The 19970-nt window shown below is 46.4% G+C and overlaps 2 protein-coding genes across 3 annotated transcripts in view; both read left to right on the forward strand.

Annotated features, from left to right (window-relative positions):
* The window catches only part of UBTD2 (ubiquitin domain containing 2), a 53868-nt gene extending 52799 nt beyond the window's left edge, over positions 1-1069 (forward strand). For both annotated transcript variants that reach the window (XM_082771986.1, XM_082771987.1), the window contains exon 3: positions 500-1069. In XM_082771986.1, coding sequence (XP_082628112.1) covers positions 500-897 — 398 coding nt within the window. In that variant the 3' untranslated portion in view covers positions 898-1069. The remainder of the gene's footprint in view (positions 1-499) is intronic.
* A 13599-nt stretch (positions 1070-14668) lies between these two features.
* STK10 (serine/threonine kinase 10) overlaps positions 14669-19970 on the forward strand; it is a 48201-nt gene continuing 42899 nt past the window's right edge. Inside the window, exon 1 of the mRNA XM_082771673.1 lies at positions 14669-15086. Coding sequence (XP_082627799.1) covers positions 14931-15086 — 156 coding nt within the window. The 5' untranslated portion in view covers positions 14669-14930. The remainder of the gene's footprint in view (positions 15087-19970) is intronic.

A 19970-nucleotide genomic window follows, 5' to 3' on the forward strand; every position in this document is an offset into this window, starting at 1 on the left:
ACCACTTCAGCAATTTTTGAATGTTTGAGAAGTTACAAAATCATTCTTTCATAGTAGTCTTTTGCCTCCAGTCTTTGCCATTTTGGGTTTGGGATCGTGCGTTTCATCCCAGCAGTGTTTTCTGGGTGTTCGCATGCCCTAAATCTCACCCATGCTGCCAGTGAAATGCTCTTTGTTTAAATTACACGTGGAGAAAATAGTATCCTCCCTCATCTTTTCCTTCCTGCTGCTTTTGAAGTTTACCCTGCTTTATCTGTCGGGTTGGGTGCGTTTGGCTTTTGTGGGGAGTGCTTTAACTCAACCCCAAGTTTCCATATGAAAACAAGGTAAGCAATTTTTAATGAATACTTCAAGGTTTCCTACTGATCCGGTAAGGCCTGAAATTAGTCCTTATCAGGTGCATTAACAGCAGGGTCAACGCTTCCAAGCACAAGTGCTTCAGTTTTCAATGTGAAATGCATTGATGCTCACTTTCCCCCTTCTCTCTTACCTCCTGAAGGTGCTCTTACGGAGTGTTACGATGAACTGGGCAACCGGTACCAGCTCCCCGTCTACTGCCTCGCTCCCCCCATCAACATGATCGAGGAGAAAGGCGACCTGGAGACTCTGGATATCCCCGACCCGCCGCCTAACTCGGGGCACGAATGCCAGCTTCGTTTGCGCCTGTCCACAGGCAAAGACCTCAAACTGATGGTCCGCAGCATGGACACAGTGTACCACATGAAGAGGCGGCTGCATGCGGTGGAGGGAGTGGAGCCTGGCAGCCAGCGCTGGTTCTTCTCGGGCAGGCCCCTCGCAGACAAAATGAAACTGGAGGAGCTGAAAATCCCAAAGGACTACGTGGTGCAAGTCATCGTGAGCCAGCCCTTAGCGAACCCAACCCCGGTGGAGAACTGATTTCTGCTTGTTTATTGATTCTTCTTTCCTCCGTCTCTGTCATGGGATTGGTTTTCACTGCCCTCTCTTCTTTTGGTTTGTCCTGCTAATGGATTGGTTCCAAGAAATGACCAGCAAAAATTCCATCTGTGATGGAGATCTGCAAAAACAAAACATAAAAATGTAAACTGGCCTTTGGGGTTTGCCTGATCTTGTATTTAACACAACCAACAGCAAGCAGCACAGGGCAAGGGCAAAGAAAGGAGTGGGGAGGGGAAGGGAAAAGGGGGGACACGCAAAGAGGGGGGGGGAAGAGGTGGTCTTTCACTTAAACAATACAAATACGTAATGATTCTTAAAACTGTAAGTGGTGTCCTGATCTACAGAGCAGGAGTAACAGAGAGCACTTTGATTTAAAAGAAAATAAATACGAAAATCAATATTTCATATCAGCACCACCTACAGTTCATGCAAGACTTGCAGCTGCTCTGGGTAGGAGCCGCGCTGCGTGTCCATGGGGATCGTGTGTGGTTTGACCTAACTTGTGTGCTTCGTACGGGTGCTGCCGAGGCACCGCAAGCCCTGGGTGGAGGAGTTGGGCTGGGGGCTCTGTCCCTGACCCACGTGGGTAGCTCCTGGCGATGCTCAGACCAAGCAATTGTACATTCCAAGGTGGCAACGCAGTCCTGTGCCATTGCTGGCTCCAGCGCTGGGGAAACAGCCTGCTGGAGCCTTAGGCAATAACTTCGTAAATGTGTACTTCTGTGTACTGTACTGTAAACCTGCTACACGACTGACTTAGCCTGAAGCTTACAGGCTGACTGGCACCCGAGTACGTGCCTGCCCAATTACTGTATGTCACTCAGATCATTAAAACAAGCATTGAACAAGCTAGCTCAGGTGCATGATGCGCTGGTCTGTGATTAAGGGGTAGGTGCATGACCTTTGTCAAGTGGCGCTGGCCTGCTCGCTGTAATAGGTCCAGGTTAAATTGCAGTTACACCCACACCTAACAGACTGCAACTTCCCCTGCTCGGCTCCTAGAGGGCACGAAGTGTGGGAATAGGAGGACACACAAGCACACAAATTGCAGCTTTTCCTCTGAGTGTCATTTGCAGCAGCAGTCTGTCTTCTAGCTCAGGTGATCCTGAAGTCAGGACAATTGGAGGTACCCTCACCAACACACGCTGGCAGCCCAGAGCATGATCAGAGTGTTCAATAACCAGTGCTTTTCCCTTCAGAGCGTAAGAGCAGCCTTTTTGGCACACAAGAAGTCCTTTTCTAGTCTCAAAAATCTGAATCAGATGAGCATATCTGTGGGGGAAAGAACTTGATGGTCACCTTGGTTAGAGATGCACTCTGTTCCTTGGCTGCTCTGCACCCTTGTCTGGCAATGCCTTTGGTTGAGATCAAATTCCCTGTTCCTTTTAAACTTGATTGCTAGTTGGCTTGTTTTTCCAGCCATTACTGAAATTACTTTATTTCTTCCAAAGTCTAATATGCTGATCAGGCTAATCCTTTTTACTGGGTTCTGTCTTCCCTCTCTGCGTCTAGGGTCTAAACCTACAGTTGTCCCAACTCTTAGTCATCTGCTAGTGAAACTGGTGGGTTAGGATTGACAATTTTAAACCTGTTACTGCTTCATTCATGCAGTAGAACTCTATTTCTCAGAATCCACTGGAGTTTCTTGCTCCACAAGCATCAGTGTAGAGCCAGAATGAGTTAAGGTCACGCACGCAATGTTGCAAGTCTTTCCCAACAGATGGAAGCGGATGCAAAATTTACATTGATGTTGGTGCAGCCAACATCCACCACTTGGAAAACAGATCCACGTTCTCTGTGCATTTCCCACTCTACCCCGAATAAATACAGCTTTCATTTTCATCCCTGTGTTGTATGCAAAGAGTTCCTGACAGTTCCTTAAACCCCAGTTCTGTACAGGATGACTGAAGGGTAGTGGCAGAGGTGTGTAAAGGAAAATTAGTTCTCTGTTCTCATAAACACCCAAGTGACTTGGTTTTATTTTTTCTTTCTAAAGAAAAAATCAAAGCTGATTAACAATCTAGAACAAAAGTTTTCTATTGTTTTTCTTTTCTTTTTTTTTTTTTTTTTAAAGACAGGTATGATTTAATATACTGGGGTTTTGCAGCCAGATCTTTTGCATTCCAGAGGGAAAAATATTTATTTGATATATAAACAACTCAAAAATCTCTTGGATTTCCACTGGTCAAAGGATAGTTTTGTGCCAGGAAGACACTACTTGTCTCATAAGACATAATTTACATCTTCACGTAAATGGTCTTTGCAGTGTCATTACCTTCCAGTCCTTTCTGGAAAGGGGGGTGTGGGATGGGTAGAATTGTGATAGCTGATTAAGAAAGAGCAAAGCTGAAACCTGGATGACAATTCTGCAACTGCGAACACTAAAACACTAATATTTTTTTTTTTAGGTTGCCTTTTGGAGACTTTTTTTTTTCTTCTTTTTGTTCAGGCAGTTGTTAGCATGTCCTGGTTTTGAGATGACAGCGTGTAGGAGCTGGGAGAGCTCCTTCTTTCCTTTCTCCCCCTCCTAGAAAAGCACCAGTCGTGTTATGTTGTAACAGATTACCGTGTTTTATATCAACTGTTTTATGGCAGGGAGCAAGGCGATGATCTGAAGGCTATGTCATAAGTGGGCTTTGAGTAGAACAGAGAACTGATTTATGAAGATGCACTGTTCTCTGATAACCTCTCTCCTCTCCTGTCCAGTTAGTACATAGCTAAACCTGAAATAAATGGTAAAATGCATTTACAGGTGGAAGTGAAGACAATTTTAATTTCTTCTTTATAAAATGGCAGGTGTGCCAAGCACGTACCCTACTGGAACCAAATTTTACAAGATTTGTATTAGGAAAGAATTCTAAGTTTCCAAAGTATATCTATATATATTATAAAAACCAGTAATGAAAGCATACAGCATGTTGTCTGACATACCCCTTGTACATACCTAGAGGTTGCAGTATGCATCGAGAGCAGCCGTTGCTGGCTCTGAGCAATGCCTTGTCCTTGTCCTTGTCCTGTGAGGTTGTCTTCAGTGCAAGTGCAGGGGACCAGGCTGGGGCTCCTGCAGGACTCGTGGCCGTTCCCAGAGCAGGGAGGAAAGGAGAAAGGCTTTGCTGAGCAGAGAAGGCATGGCTGAAGCAAGACTAACGAAGTACTAAAATGCCATTTAGCTTACAGCACCAGGTGCAGGTCCGCATGTGGCTGCTCATGTGGGGAGGACGGAGAGAAGCCTGCTGGTGGTGCTGCACCTTTACTCTGTAGCACAGGCGTACTTTGAGCTGTAAGCTCGGTGCTGCTGGCAGCCTGGCCTGTGCTGGTTCTGGCAGGCTGCTTGGTGAGGTGTCCTGGGCAGAGCTGAAGTAACACAGCGGATTTGTAGCGCACACAGCCATGAACAGCAACGCCAAGCGCTGACGAGAGGAGTAATAGGATTTTCTTTGTTTTGTTTGGTTAGACCCATCAGCCCTTTGTGTCATTCCTGATTAATTCTGGCCACGAACTGATGCCAGTAGAGTACATTTTTTGCCATGTCAATGACAGGTCTGTTTGACGTGCTTCAGAGTTTTATGCTCTTGTTGTTTCTGCCTGACCCAGAAGTAGTAAACCAGGGAAACCCACGCTCCTGTGCAGCCTGAGAGGCACGAGCATTGCAGAGTCTGCTGGGGAGCTCCAGGAAAGCCTCAGATGCTGTAGGTACATTGCAAAAGGATGCTTCAGGTCGTCCTCCAGAGTCAAGTGACAGCACTCCTGCAGAGCATCCAGCACCCAAAAGCTTGATTCACTACGTTGGCTTTTTGTGTTCTTCTGCTTATTAGTGTTTTCTACAGAAAACATAGTTGAGAATAGCTGCTCTGTGAAACCTCTTTTTAGTTTTCTGAAAGCCTTTTCTTCTCTAGAGCTTGGAAAACTAACTGATGTGAATCATCAGTATAACGAGTTTATTTTTTTTAAATAGCCACACAAATGCTAAAAGCAGCAACAACAAAACTAAAAAAAAAAAAAAAGACAACTTATCCCAGGAGCAACCAGACAAACCCACAGCACCTCTTTGCCTTTCACAGAAAACTCACAAGTTGGGGAGGAGAGGAAAGGGATCCAGTGATGCAACAAGGCAACACGTGCCATGTGCATAACGCTTAGTAAACCAGGTGGCCAACTGATAAAATATTGCTGTAGTATGACATGCTTCTGCATATATATCTATCGTTAGTAAATAATATAAAAACTTCAAAAATGCTATTAAAAATCCTAGTTTGTTACAGTGGTGGGATGCTTTTAGCCATGGAGTTTTGAAAGCATTTTAGCTGTGTAAGTGTTGACGAATTGAATGCTGTACATTTCTCCATTTCTATCTTCTTCAGAAACAAAAGTGGTAGCTACATTTCTGACTCTTGATCTGTATTTTACAAACTGTTTTTTATGTCACTGTAAATACGTTCAAGACCCTGCACCTTATGCAGAGAATGTTTACGTTTTTTTTTAAGAAAAAAAGTTAAGATTTTTGTTGGCTTTTTCACTAAGCTGCTCAGACCTTGTTATGTTGAAATAAAAGCAGTCTCTGTTAGAAAGGGGCCTTTTCTCTTTGCCCTTGACCACTTCCTCCGTACATCAGGCTCCCTCCTGGATGATGGCTGGCAGCTCCTGGACAGCTCGCAACCTCTTGGAGTAGGGCGTAGAGGTACTTTGAGAAAGGAGTTTTTGAAAACTTGATTTGGGTGGGTGGGGGTGAGTTTTGTACGCTCCGCAAACTGTCTTGGGAGAAAAAAGAAAAAAAAAAAACACACCTTCAAACCCCCTAGATGTTGGTGCAAGCTCTAGGAAGTCTTTGAGTTAAACTTTTCAGCAGCTGTGCTTCTGTCTTCTTCCGAAGAAGATGAATGTCCTACTCTTATATCTGCAGCTACAAACACTTTTGTTGGTTAACGACTGTATATACAAGTCTGCCTGCTTTAAGACTTTCATTTTCATCAAGTGTTTTTGATTGTTCTGCTCTGCAAACGGCTCTCCTCTTCCACATTTCATTTAGATACTCCGTAGCCGCATGTGTGTTGCTCTTGTTCCTAGGAGATGGAGCTAAAGCTCTCCTTCCACGGGAGACGTATACATGCCACCGAGCCTCCAAAATTCAAGCAGTTGGAAGAAGAGATGTGTTAACCAGCGGGCTTCTTTCTGTGGACTTGGAAACCTAATAAACGTGTCCACTGGACTCTCCACGAAGAAGTGTGTTTCTGTCCTTCAAGCAGGACCACTTGTTGGGTATTTATCCGGTAGAACTCTGTATTTGTATATTTTACAGACGATGACCATTTGATCAGAGCCATGGGGCAAACAGAGAACTTAAAATCCTGACTCCTGCCTTAAAACTCGTAGTTCATCTTGAGCTCCAAAAATTCTGCACCTGCTTGTTTCAAAGTCCCTTTTTCCTTAGGAAATTTGAGTCCAGTTAAAGGCTGGAGACGATTTAAGGAAATTTAAATCCAATTAAATTTTAGCTGATGTCTTTATTAAAATAACTAACTGGTCTTGTATTAAAAACCCTGTTTGTGCCTCTCAAGTCCAGGGAATGTTTAAAAAGTGGAGGTGGCTTTTGAGCAATGATTGACATTACTGCGTTAGCTGGAGATTTGTAAGCCACTTGCTTTCATATGTTCTGAGCAAGAGACTTAGGTTTGTGTCCTCTCTGCCTCATGGTAATGGCTTTCAAAGATGGCTGGTACCATCAAATTTGTACTTCTTGAATAAATATCTTCATTTTTATGGTAAAAACCTTTTGTACGCAGTTTGTTTGTGTGTGCCACGTAACAAAGAAACACTCATACTACGTAGGATACGGTGCTAGATTTGGTACTGACACAGAAAATACACAGCACACAGCGAAACAAGGATGAGGGAATCCCAGAGACGTGATTTTTTCCCCCCTGTAACTTTTATAAAATCTTTTAAAATCAAATATACAACTGTGTAAAACATGGTTTTAAACTTTTTTCCCCCCTTCCTGGCTCATACAGCCAGTGAAGAGTTCTAGGCCTATATAAAGATGCTGTGAACACCAGGTAACTTTTAAAATGCATTCTGTATTTTTACGTTGTACCTCTGTTTCTTGGCTGACATCTCGCAGTAGTGTGTGCACATTTTTAATCAACTGCAAAGCACAAGTAGGTTGTCTTTAGACTGTTAAATTATGTGATTTATTTTTATTTTTTTTTAAACCTAGGGAAGATTTTTACCATTGAGAGCAAACCATCATGATCTTCTATGAGTTGGAAACGCTGTACAAAATTTCCTGTATTTAAAACAAAAAATAACAAACAAAAAGATTTTTTTTTCCTGCTTTTAAAAATAAAAGTAATACTGGAAATGCTATGCCTTAAGAACTAAACTCAGTGTTGTTTTTCTTTTTGAATTTCTTTAAATAGGACTTTTAATTCTGAGCTGGAATTCCACGACTTTTTCATTGCCTTCTAATACCCTAGAGCCACGTTTTGGTGGTGGTTTTGGTGTGTGCCAAAGCACCTTGCAAGTCAGATGTGCGATCCGTGGACAATGCAGGGCCCTAAGGAAGGGCAGAGCAGCTTTTGGGCACCTCATGGGAGCCTCCTGTGTCCACGGCTCCTGCAAATGTGCCTCAGGCTCCTTGGTGAACAGGGAAAGTGCAAAATGATGGATCGGTGTAATTGTCCTGTAATTAAATTAACTGACATGTTGTCTTAATTCAGGTCACCGCTGCCTAGTCTTGATTAACTACCTAATGTATCAGAGGAGTACGAATAATTTTTTTTGTAGTCTGCTTTGATCTAATGTTATCACAACCAAGCCTTTCAATGTTTGTTTTGTTTTTGTTTTATATATTTATTAATTTATTTAAGTCTTAGGATATTTTCATGGTAGAATCCATGTGAATTATAAACTTGCCTGAATTTTTATATATATTTTTGTGTGTGTATATATATATATATAATCCCTTTTACATATACATATTCCCATTCTCAGAGCTGATGCCCTCAGACACCATGATTTATAAGCAATGTGTGGTCTTCCCTCTTCACCCACCTTCTAGCTGAGCAGTGTGGTCTCCTGTGAAACAGCAGGAGGGATGTTCACCGTACATCGCTGCGTGTCTGCATGCACAGCCCCACGCACCCCAAACTCTCTGTGGTGTCCAGAAGCCTGGTGTGTGAAACGAGCGGGGGAACACCAACCTGACTGTGAACCTAAGCAAAACCCCAGCAGGAAGTGGATTTTGTGTCAAAAGTCTGCACAAGAAATTAAATTTTCCCAGTTGCTGCTGCAAGCAGTGAGCTTGGGTGTTTGTTCATACAAACACCCAAGCGTCTGGGCTCCTGCAGCCTGGTGCTGCACTTGTACCTGGTGGTCAGCTCCAAAGGCATCACATCTGCTGCACGGAGGGACTGTCCTGGCTGTGGACCTCATTTTGCTGCTGCTCATACTGGGGTGGCTGCCTCAGTGCAGGAACTCCAGATGCCCCCCTGTGCCACAGGGGGAATCTGGCTGGGAAGCTCATAAAAACACGGGGCATAAAGGTAAATTCCAGCTTTGTGAGGAGTGGTTCATTGTGTTCCCTTCTCACAATCCCTCAAAGTGGGGCTTTCAGGCACTCGGTTTATTTTCTCTGGAGTCGGAGCGGTTGTAAAGGTCTGGGAGCCGGGATGCCATGCTGCAGGCGTGTTCAAGCCTGGCTTCATGTGGGGTCAGTGGCTGAGCCTGGAGATGGGAATTTTCTGTTCTAATTAATCCCTTATGCTACAGCCTTGCAGCTTCATTAGGGGAGGTCTTTAATGGCAGTGAGTGTGGAGGAGGCTGAATGGTGTGATGCCCTCGGTGTGAGGTGAGAAGGGAAATAAATTCACTGGGCTGCTGTGTCCAAAGCGTAAACAATCAATATTTAGCAAGAGAAACCTCCTCTCTTGCTTTCCCTCCACATGGCTTTAATTAGGTGGTTTAGTTAACAAAGAAAACAGCGTTTCCTTTAGCTGAGCTGTTCCCCATAAGAGCAGTGACGAGGATGCAGGGAAGCTGCCCGACCCGCAGGCACGCACACTGAGGCAGAAAACACAGGAAGGGGAAGCTGACAACCCCAAATGGGTGCTACACTGGAGAGATGAGGCTGCTGAACATAAAATTGTTTTTTCTTTGTGCTCATCTGCATCTGAGCATCGCCAAGTAGCCGGGGAGGAGGCTCCTTGCTAAGGCAGTGTGTGAAGGCACTGGGGGGCATGCAGAGACCCCCCTTTTGTACAGGGCAGGGGGCAACGCTGCTATCAGCTACTCCTGGGGAGAGGTGTGAAGCATGAGGCTGAAGTCTGAGTTATGCCCATCCTTCCTCCTCCTCCTCGGATGTCAGTCTCTGGTATTCATCTTGGTAGGGCAGCAGCAACATGAAATGGAGAAAACAGAACAAGCAGTTGCTGGGCCACATCCCTTTGGTTTATTCACCTTCTACAAGTTTGATCCACGTATTTGGTGTCTAGAAAGTGAACTGGAGGATGGAGAAGCAAGGCTGCATTGTTCCCAGCTGGGGAAAGTCTGGTTTGGTCTGCTGGGAGCATGCTGGTCCCTCTGGGAGGTCAGCTACTGTTCCCTTTTCTCTTTCTCCTCTTTTCTTCTCCTCTTGGTTATCAATGCAGAAGACTGCGAACATCTTGAATTCCACGTAGCTCAATTTCTAGATCTGGAGATGAGTATCTAGCTTAGCAAAAAAAGCCTTGGCTGATATAATCAGTTATTTCAGAGACAGAGGCAAACCCAGCACCCCAGCTCTCACTCCCTTCTCCAACTTGCTCTGGTTCCCCAGCTCACTCGGGAGAAATTGGATTCAACTTATTGCCCCCAGCTCAACCCAAACACGTTACAGGGCACCTCCCTGGCACATGGATATTTCTCCACCGTTCTGTAATGACTTGCAGGTGTCATGGTAATTCATAACCTCTGGGTCACTGCGTGGGCATAAAGGGGGAGAGCAGAGAGCCTTTGCTACTGCATCACACGGCTGGGCTGCTCCTACCAACAGCATCCTTTCCATCAGGCAGCCTTCAGGTGGGAGCACAGCATCACTGCAGCCCAGGGCTGAGGCTGCTTGGTCCAGGAAGCTGCTCTGAGGGCACTGGAGAGCTGTCCCCAGTGGGACTGACGCTGTTACCCCCCAAAATACTTTCTACCTTTTGCTATTTTGCTGTTAAACCATTTTCAATTAATACTTTGGGAATTACATCCTTAAAGAAGACAGGCTGCTCTTCTTGCTTTCTCCCACGTAGTTTCTGACTTCCTCTCCCAGAGGCAGCAAACTTTTCACCTCCCAGGGACTAATTTTAAATACAGATGCATTTTCACAGCCTCTGTCTGGACTGTAATTTCTCTAATTTTACCTCATTTCCAGGAATATTGGTCTTTGAATATCTTAAGTTCTTCTTTCTGGATGTTAAAGAGAAGCTCTGTGGCTTGAAACTCATGACACAATCACATCACCATCAACATCCAGCAGCTGAATGGCAGTTCCCCAGTGCTGGTGGACGAAATCCTTCTCAAGACGGTTCTGTTTTGGGGCAGAAAGGTTTAGAAACAGGTCACGAGTGCTGATTTCCTGCTTTGAAAGAATACGTGGAATACCAGACGGTGCTCATGTCCAGAGAATAAAGGTGACCCCTTTCTGGCCGTGCCTGCAGGAAATACCAAGCCCCCGGTGCTTCCTGTGCACAGGCAGCAGCACATGGATGGGTTGGGGCTGTTGGCTGTGCTGGGGGGCTCCTCGTGGTTCAGGATGCACACTGTGATGCAGAAGTCATTAAGGCCAATCTTCCTTCCCCATCACGTTGTGGTCCAGAAGGTCAAATAGCAGCACGAGCCGGTTTTTATTCAGGCCTGTCATAACAGAGCATGCAATAAAACTGCAGATCTGGAAAAGAGCGAGCTCTCAGGCCTCGTCTGCACAAAGCTGTGAGCAGTAATTAGCAGGATTTATTTTGTTTTAAATGCCCGCTGCTCCTAAACAAGTTGCACAGGCAATTAAAAACACAGCAGCAGACAAGAGATACTGTTTGGAATTAATAGATGGCATTAATGAGATGTCTGATTTATGAAAGGGGCATATGCAATTTCTACATGGAAAGCAACGTTAAAGCACCCATGATTTTCTGTCTTTTCTGGAAGAAAAAAAAAAAAAAACACCCCAAAGGAAAAAAAAAAAAAAAAAAAAAGATACAAAAAACTTTTTTCAGTAAACCTGAAACATTGGGGAAAAAAAACAACTCTTTTTCTCCTGAATTGCTGCCAGTGGCTCAGTCCATGGGAAGAGGTGTCGTCTGAGCTGGAGCACCACGGTGGCTTGCAAAAGCACAGGAATAGACTCCAGACCTGCAGGCAGGACGTGAGGAAGCTGTGAACCAGCAGACCAGCATCTGCGAACAGCCCCATGTGGAGAAAACTGTTGGCAGCAACCCCACCTGCTTTGTAGCGCAGAGCACGGTCGGTTTATGGAAAGGATTACATGATGGGGTTTGCTGCAGTACTAAGGAATTAGCTTCGGTGAGCCAGAAACTCACTCCTGCCCTGTGTTCCTGGCATCTTGCTTGTACAGCTGTAAAGATCCCCTTTATCACCACCCCGGGTTTTTTTGTACATTGATTATCTACTCACTGGGGCTGGGAGCTGGTTATCGTGTTTGTGCAGTGGTAGTAAGCCTGACAGGGGGCTTTACAAGCTGCTGGGATGCAGGGGGTGGTGATACTATAAAATCAAACAGGTTTATTGGGATTTTGGACCCCTTTCTGTTTCACAGATAGGCAAGGAGGCAATTGAAGGGGGAAAGGGATACCCTCAGTAGGAGCTGAAAATCCCCCTCAGCTGCTCCAGGTGGTCCCACAAGCTGTACGAGGTCCAGGAGCAGCCAGGCCAGGTAACTTCCAGAGCACCCAGGGTGTGATAGAGCAGGGAGGACGTGCTGGTGTGTGCTGTAACAGAAAGCTCTTTGGGGTATTGCCAAGCGCTCGTATCAGCTAGCGGCTAGGTAATTAGTATTACGGAGCGCTGCGTTTGTTGTAACATCTGAAGTGCAGTGTTTGTAATCTCCGGATTTAAACCCTAAGCAATGTAGCGTTCCCTATATCTTTTTTCAAAACATTACACAGGGCCTGTAATTGTATAGCATTAATGCCAATCTCATTTTGGAGAAGCGCTTGCTGTTAGGGCTTTCTCGCACTGAAAATCTAGGCACTGGAAATGCTGTGCCAGTGCCACTGCCACTAAGCAGAGCACTTCATCTAAGTACAGACACTGCAGAAAACACCCAGATCTCAGCTTCATCTCCCAAACAGAATTAGCACCAAGGCGCTGACCCCTCACAATAAGAAAACTCTGCCCTAGAACCAGAACACAGCCTCTGTCACACACTTCAATGCTTTTTCCATGTTTTCAAGATTTCCCATCAGTTGTGGAGGCAAAGCCTCACCTACCATTGACTGCTAAAGCATAATACATAATAAAATGTATTATGTACATATACATATAAATAAAATGTATTATGTATTATATACAAGTGACAGAAATTATTCTGGCAATGCTTAAGAGCATTAAGTCTGATTAAATTGTGCAAGATAACACAGATTTAAGGACTTACTCTAGCAAAGCAAATGACTGTAATGCAAATCTCAAGCTCAGACAAGTGGTACCTCAAATTTTGTATGTCCAGGCTGAGGTAGTCCTACAGAGCACCCTATGCAGTGCTTTGGTTTTCCTGCTAGCCGTGGTTTTAACTTTTCTAATTTCCAGTACCTCATACTGGCCTGTGAAACATCCTTGTGATCTATAGCTCAGAGATGGCTGCTTTGGAATGGCTAACTTCTTATTCAGGTTAGCTGTCGGATAGCTGAACCACTCATATTTATCTGAAGTGTTCATCAACAATTCCTCTTCCCATACAGAATGAGTCCAACCCAGTCCTTACCCCCTAAACCGTACCGGGATCACTAATAATAAAACCAAACTCCACTGGCTTGCTTCAGTCCAAGGACCCTCTGCAGCCAACATTTAAATGCAGAGCTGTGTGTAGTCTCATCATCGAGTTAGCAGCTTCTGCTCCATCGGTTGTGTTGTGCTGACTGCTCCGAGCAGTCGTGTTTAACGCAGTGGTGATGCTCGTGGCAGTCTGCTCACACGATCAGGGGTGTTCCCGTGAGCCTGGGGCAGACCTGCAAGGGTTTATGTTGTTGCTTCTGGAGTTTCTATTCTCTTTCTCCTGTTTATCATTTGGGAAACAGTAAGGAGAAGTAATCTGGAGGCAGACGATTAGCCTGCTTGCTGACTTGGTTTAACATTTGCACGCTTTCTGCAAGAAATGGGTGGAAAGAGTGCAGATGGCTGGTTCCTCTTGGCTGTGAAGAGACAGCAAATCTGGTTATAAGGTGTCAAGCACTGGATAAAAAATGCCACAGCCCTCAAAATGCTGTGCTGTATCTGAGTTGCTCAAAAACTTCTGAAGGGTTAATGTGTGTTTGCAAAATTTTTGCTAGCAGAGAAATCACCTGTGTGAGCTCCTGTCTGACCGGACTACCCTCCGATAGGCTGCAGGGCATCTGCCCACACTGCGAGCCCTTTGGCACAGGATTTATCTTTACCAAACCTGATAAGGATGGAGATTCCCAATACCTGCCCTCAGCTCTTGTGGTGGCAATTACAAAGATGACTGATGCAAACACTGATCAGGGAGGTAGATGACAGAGCAAGGGGAATGACCACAGGTAGCAGCTGGGAAAAAACTTGCCCTGGGATGGCGTGTGTCCCAGAGCAGGTAACCTGGGGAGGTGGTGTCTGTTCCATCCTGGGAGACTGCCAGCACTCAGATGGACAGACTGCTGCCTGTCCCGCTGCATGCCATGATGCCCCTGCCCCACGTGGGAACTTGGGCTGGGTGAGCACTGGGGGTGCCATTCAAGCACCATTTCTATGCTTGTGTGCAGCACCCAGGCCCACTTCTGCAATAAAGTAAGTACACTACTACTGATATAAATAACTGAAAAGAGGAAAAATAAGATTAAAAGGTGTGTGATTTTGAAAAGCAGCTGCTCTAATTCTAATCTTACTCCAGCACTGCCAAATCTGCATGTTGCATTGTATCCAAGACTCAGGAAGCTGGATTTTTAAAAAGTGCTCCATTATTTCTGTTTCTGGGATATACTTGGGTTGTATTTTCAGCTTGTTTTTCCCACAGCCCACAAGGGAGAGGGGAATAAGTAGGGGAACACAAAGCTCACTTCAAAAGCGCAGCTGAAATTCTAGTACAGGCACAGATTTCCAGGAACTGCAGATTTAAATAACATTACGAGCATCACTATTGGGAAGCTCCCAGCCGAAATGCTGGGGCTGCTCACACCAGGATAAATCCAGCTCTGCTTAACAGCAAAGGCAGCGAGAGCCGGCGATCAGCCCCCGCGCTCCTGGGTGTGATATATTAGGGGATTAATGAGGCTGAGCAGGGCGCTGCCAGCATCACACAGCGGGATGCAGGGGGAAGAATCCAGCCCCGACCCTCGCCCTCGGGGTACACAGCAAAACACCGTCAGCTGGGGACGGGTTGGCCTCAGAAACTACCGAAGGCGGCTGCACCGTCGGGTATTTCCCCTAGGTGTCCCCATTCAATACGTGATTTTCACGCGGCTTTCCCGAGGGATTTATTTTTCCAACCAGGGGGAGGATGCGCGCCTTCCCTCTCGCCCCCAAACCGGCTCGCGAGCCTGAAACAACCCCGTGCCCTCCATCCCCATCCTCTAAAGCTGACTTGAGCTGAGCTCCGCTGAGTTTTGCTCAGCCCCTGCCCGGCCCGGGCCAATGGCAGCGGGGGCTGCGGGCGGGCCAGCAGGTGGAGCGGCGGCGGCTCCGGGCACGGCTCCGCTCCCCGGGGCGCTCGGCGGCTGCTACCGGGACCTCGGGGCCGCCGGGCTCCCGGCTCCGCACGGAGGAGCAGCAGGAGCCTCAGGAACAGGAGCTAGAGGAGCGGGAGCGGCATGGCTTTCGCAAATTTCCGCCGCATCCTTCGCCTTTCCACCTTCGAGAAGCGCCGCTCCAAGGAGTACGAGCACGTCCGCCGCGATTTGGACCCCGGCGAGGTGTGGGAGGTGGTGGGCGAGCTGGGGGACGGAGCCTTCGGCAAGGTCTACAAGGTGGGTGTGCAGTCGAAGGGCTCGGGGGGACCTCGCCAGCGGCCGCCCCGTCGGGCTGGGGGAGCCCCCGATCGTTTTCCTTGCCCTAAAAGCCGTGGGAGCAGCAGGGAGCTGGACCCCCGGCACCTTGCGCTGCCTCCCCACGTCCCCTGAGCTGCTGGAGGGGAAAAGAAGCCAATTCTCGGCCTCTCCTGCCTGGGAGCAGAGGCAGCGGGGCGGCTGGTGGTGCTGAGTGCGGAGTGGTGCTCGGGGCAAAAAGAGAGAGGAGAGTTCTTCCCCCCCAACCCCATCTCTTTTCCATTTTTCTTCCCCCTCTCCCTCCAACTCGACCGCTTTCAGAGCGTGTGAGGTGCTCCCTGCCAAACCTGGCGGTGCAATGAATGGAGGTTTCTTGGAAGTCAGCAGGCTCCGGGCTGCCTCCAAGTTTTGTGAGCCTCTGGGGGGTGACATTATTTGTATTCCTGTGGTCCTTGCTGGCAAAAAGAAACTTAGAGGGAGAAGAGGAGCCCAGCTCCTCACTGGTGGGGACATGTCCAGTGCTGTGCCAGTTTAACCTTCGTGTTGGGGAGCTGGGTTTTAAAGGCCAAATGCTCAGCTGTACTTTGCTCTCCAGAGAAGCAGCATTCTTGCCTGTAGCTGGCTCTGAAATGCTCCGGTCATCTCTGCGAGGTTGAGACAGGAGGCTTTTGGCTGGGGCTGGCTGGAGAAGCAGGTTGGGGATCCAGCCTTCAGGGGCAAGCTGCGTAACAAAGATAATTTGGAGTTGGAGCTGTGAATTTGCTGCTCGGCAGCTGCTTTCTAACAGCTTCGTTGGAACATTCAGCAAGGCACTGCCTTGAGAAATAAGTAGTAACTGCAGAGAAGGTCAGGAAGGAAGCTGGTTGTTTTCAGATCAGGACAGGGGTGTTTTACCACAGCGCTCCGGCTTTTATCTATTTATTTTCTCTATCATGTTATTTGAGAGAAACTCTCTAAAAAGCAGGTTTAAAGTGCGCTTTCCATGCGCTGGGTGGAAATCCTTGGTGAAGGATCCTTTCTGCTAATAAAATGCAATTGCTTATAATCATAATTTAATGTCTGGTATATTTATAATTTTAAAAGTAGCACCGGTAGCAATTAGTGCATCTGTTACCAGTTTCCTTGGTGTTGTGCATTGAAAACCAGTTTGTATATAGCAACGCTCGCTCTTCTGGGTAATTATTTACTTGTATTTGCTAAGGTTTCTCATGCAATGATAGGAATGAGGTAAACATTGTAAAACAAGTTAATAGGCTTCTGAGACAAATGAAAACTTAGACGAACACCTGATTTATATATCCGCTATTTTAAATGTGTTTAACATATCCTACATAGTGAACTTTTCAGAGTGAACATACTTTGAAAGTGGCTGGTTTGGTTTTTAAATCTGTTGTCGTACCTGAATGCCTATGCTATTAACTCCAGCCTGATATTAATACACTAAATTACCACAGTAACTTTATGTATGGTGGGCTAAGGATGTCAGTGTGCCGGATAACACTTTCTCAACCCTAATTCCATCTTCTTTGCTCCCCACTTCAACCCAGAGAAGAATGGGGATTGTAGCATACGATACAGTGCAGACTGTGGTTACAACCCAAAGTTCACTCCAAGTGTAGGTGAAGTTGTTAACATACACTTAGACAACTGTCTGCTTTAGAGATGTTTTACTGTGGCTGGTCATGGGGAGGGGACTAACCTTGTGACAAAGCAAAGGGCTGTTTCATGCTTCGTAATAGTTCAGGTTTTTAATTCTCCATTTTCTTTGAGCTCTTCTCTGCCCGTCCTTCATCTTGGCTGGAGTTATGGTGCAAAAGTTTGTTTGTTTGTTTCAGGTTCCCCAATTATTCAGGTGACATGTTACTCTAAAGCCTCATTTTAGATAATAGGCAGTAGCATTGTTAGGGAGTAGTTTCCTGCCATGTGAAGATTTAACTTGCATATTCTCTTCCTTTGTCTTTCTAAATATCTACCCTAGGTGATGATATAGGATGTATATAGGATGGTGACCTGAAAGACTGGGCTTGCCTTATTGTTCTGCTCAGCTGCCAAAAAGCCCAAGACAAACAACGCTTGTGCAAAAGGAAAACTCAGGCAGCCATTATTTTAATAATTCCCTTGAAGTTACTTAAGTCAATTTGCTCTTCACACCAAAGCAATCATTCAGAGCAAGTCAGGGTGTTTGTATGGCTGTGAGAGTTTCAGGATGTTTGAATGGAGTTCCTGCCTGCCTTCCGCCCCCTTTCCACACACGGAAGCACGGGGATATGATATAATCCTCCTGTGCTTGCATCCTGCCGTGCTCGCTTGTAGGAGCCCATGGTCCCTGTGCAGTGCAGAAAGATGGGATTTGTACAGAGAATGGTCTGAAACCCAACCAGAAAGCTCTGACCTGGGAGTAATTTTGATTTTTCATAGAAGAAAAAAATGTCTGTTTTAGTAGGTCTAGTTTTTATGATGCCAAGCTTGAGCAGGAGGAAGAAGGGCTCTGCTGTGCAGTGGTTTCGCTGGTGTTACTGCCTGCAAAACACTTGAGGAGCTGTTCCTGAGCAAACTTGAACTGGTTTGACACAGCGTCTACAGAAGTAGGACAGGCTTGATTTAAATGTTTGTTAATTAAAAATAATCAAGCCTGCAGTAGAGCCTGAAATGCATACGGCAGAACTTAAGGAACCAACCTGCAGCCAGTGGGATTTCCCTATTTCTACATAAAGACTTCTTTTCTTCTGCAAAAGAGGGACCTGATGGTATGAGGAAATGGCAAAACTTGTTGCAGAGGGTAACGAAGCTGAAAAGTAGGAAGGGGGTGGGGAGAGACTTTCTTCCTTGCTTTCACTCTACTAATCTTTTGGTTTTGGTACCTCCAGTGGCTGTGATAAGGAAGCAATAGCAGCCCATAGATAGCAACACACTGCACACCGAAGAGAATGTGTTACCCGCCCCGTCCAAAGTTCATTAAATCAATGATCTTACATCACTCATTAGGCCGGTGACTGGGAGCTGCAAGCAGTGTGTGCTAGCCTGTGAAGTCTGCAGTACCCCAACGTTTGTGAGCCTATAAAAATACAATTTCCTAACCCAGGCCCTTTCCAAACAGCCTTAAAAACGCAGAGTTATTTTTTGCTGCAGAAACACCTAAGACACATCTCATAAAATGCTTGGCTGGGCCTGTATTGGTGCGAAGGCGACGTCTGTGGGTGTGTGCGGGGAGGGAGGACGGCGGCAGCAGTGCTGTGAGCTGGCCACTGGCACAGGGCTGGGCTTGGGACCACAAGGATGCTTCAGCTGCAGCCGTGAGCTTCAGCCTGAGTGCTTCAAACAAATCCTGCAGCTCCTGCAAAACCCACTGGGTGCAGGGATGGGAGATTTACTGCTGCAGGCAGTTGCACTGGTGTCAGCAGGAACAGATGGATACGTCCAGGCTCTTCTGGGCTGGCAGGGAGAGGGCTCGGTCTTAGAAAAGCATGGGCTCTGCTGGAAGGAGGCTCACCATGCTTCTAACCATGGGATTGTTTTGCTGTGCTCGTGTCTCTTGTGAAACGCTATCTCGGCTTTCCAGTGTGTGCTGATGGGGACACTGGCTCCCTGATAGCGCTTTCTTTTCGTGGGGTGGGGACAGGATGGGAGCGCGGGCTGCCACGCTGCCCCCAGTGCAGTGGAAAACTTCATTTGAATTTGCCTTCAAACAGCTCTCTGTTTGAAACAGGCACCGAGATAGATAACGCTCAGCCCCATGCCACAGCAATTCATAAGCACGCCTCTTGTGCGGCTCTCCTTTCTTCTCCAGATGCAGCTCAGAAAGCCACGTTTGGGTTATCTGATCTTATGGCGGCAGTAGTGCTTAATGCTCTCCCTGCTAAAAGACTATAAATGCTCTGTTTTGAAATTTGGGTAATAAAGGGACTAATTGTTGAGGTGTCGTGCAGCTGCTTCATTAGCTTGGCTTCCACAACTTGGGCCCAGGAGAAGTTGCAGGGCGTCTCTTCTGCTTGCAAACCTCTGCTCACCAGCTGAGGTTGCACCACGCTTGGTTGGTTCTCGAGTGAGTTGGGCTCAGTCTGATTCATGGGGGTTTTAACGTGCAGTTCCTGGAAAGGATGTTGTGGAGGGATGCTAATCTGCTGGTTTGCTTTTTTAAAAAAAAATATATATATATATATATATATATATTATTTTCTTTAATTAAAAGGAAAAAGGACAAAAGAAGAAGAAAGTTTTAAGTTGATTGGTTGCAACTGTGTCCAGAAATAATGGGGGGGGGGGGGGAGGGGAAGATGATTTCATGACTTTGTCTCTTAGACTAGCTGAAGGGTTCTCTCCCCCATAAAACCTCTTAGGGAAAGAGGAATGGGAAGACACTACGCCTTTACTTGTGGAGCTGTGGTGCAACAATATTAAACCAGGGCGAACTTTAAACTGGATTGAACTTAATGGTCACTTAAAACTCACTGAAACGTGCGCTGCTCTGTCCCTGCACGAGTCCAAGAGAGGCTTGTCTTGAGCCCTGTGGAGCTGCTGCTCGCTGTGTGTGCAGGGGGAGAGGGATCACTCTGCATGGCCTAAATATTTTGACAATGACTTCTGTGTCATGGCCTGCAGCTTGGCAATGCTGTGGGCAGCTGCGTGGAAGAGAAAGCTCAGAGAAGCCTTTGAGCCTTTCACTCCCAAGCACATGGCAATTGTTGTCCCTTAGGAAAATCCCTGCCCAACATGCCTCTTGGTTCATTTTTTTTTTTTTTTTTTTAATTCTTTCCCTTTGAGTGCCCAGTTTCTCTGGGGGCATATGAGGGGAGGGGGAGATGTTCTTTTTCTTATACTTGGGGTGCTTCTGTCTTTAAGTCTGGGGCTTTTCTAATGCATCTTAGC

Source organism: Aythya marila (assembly GCF_965140915.1).
Source record: "Aythya marila genome assembly, chromosome: 14".
Classification (NCBI taxonomy): Eukaryota; Metazoa; Chordata; class Aves; order Anseriformes; family Anatidae; genus Aythya; species Aythya marila.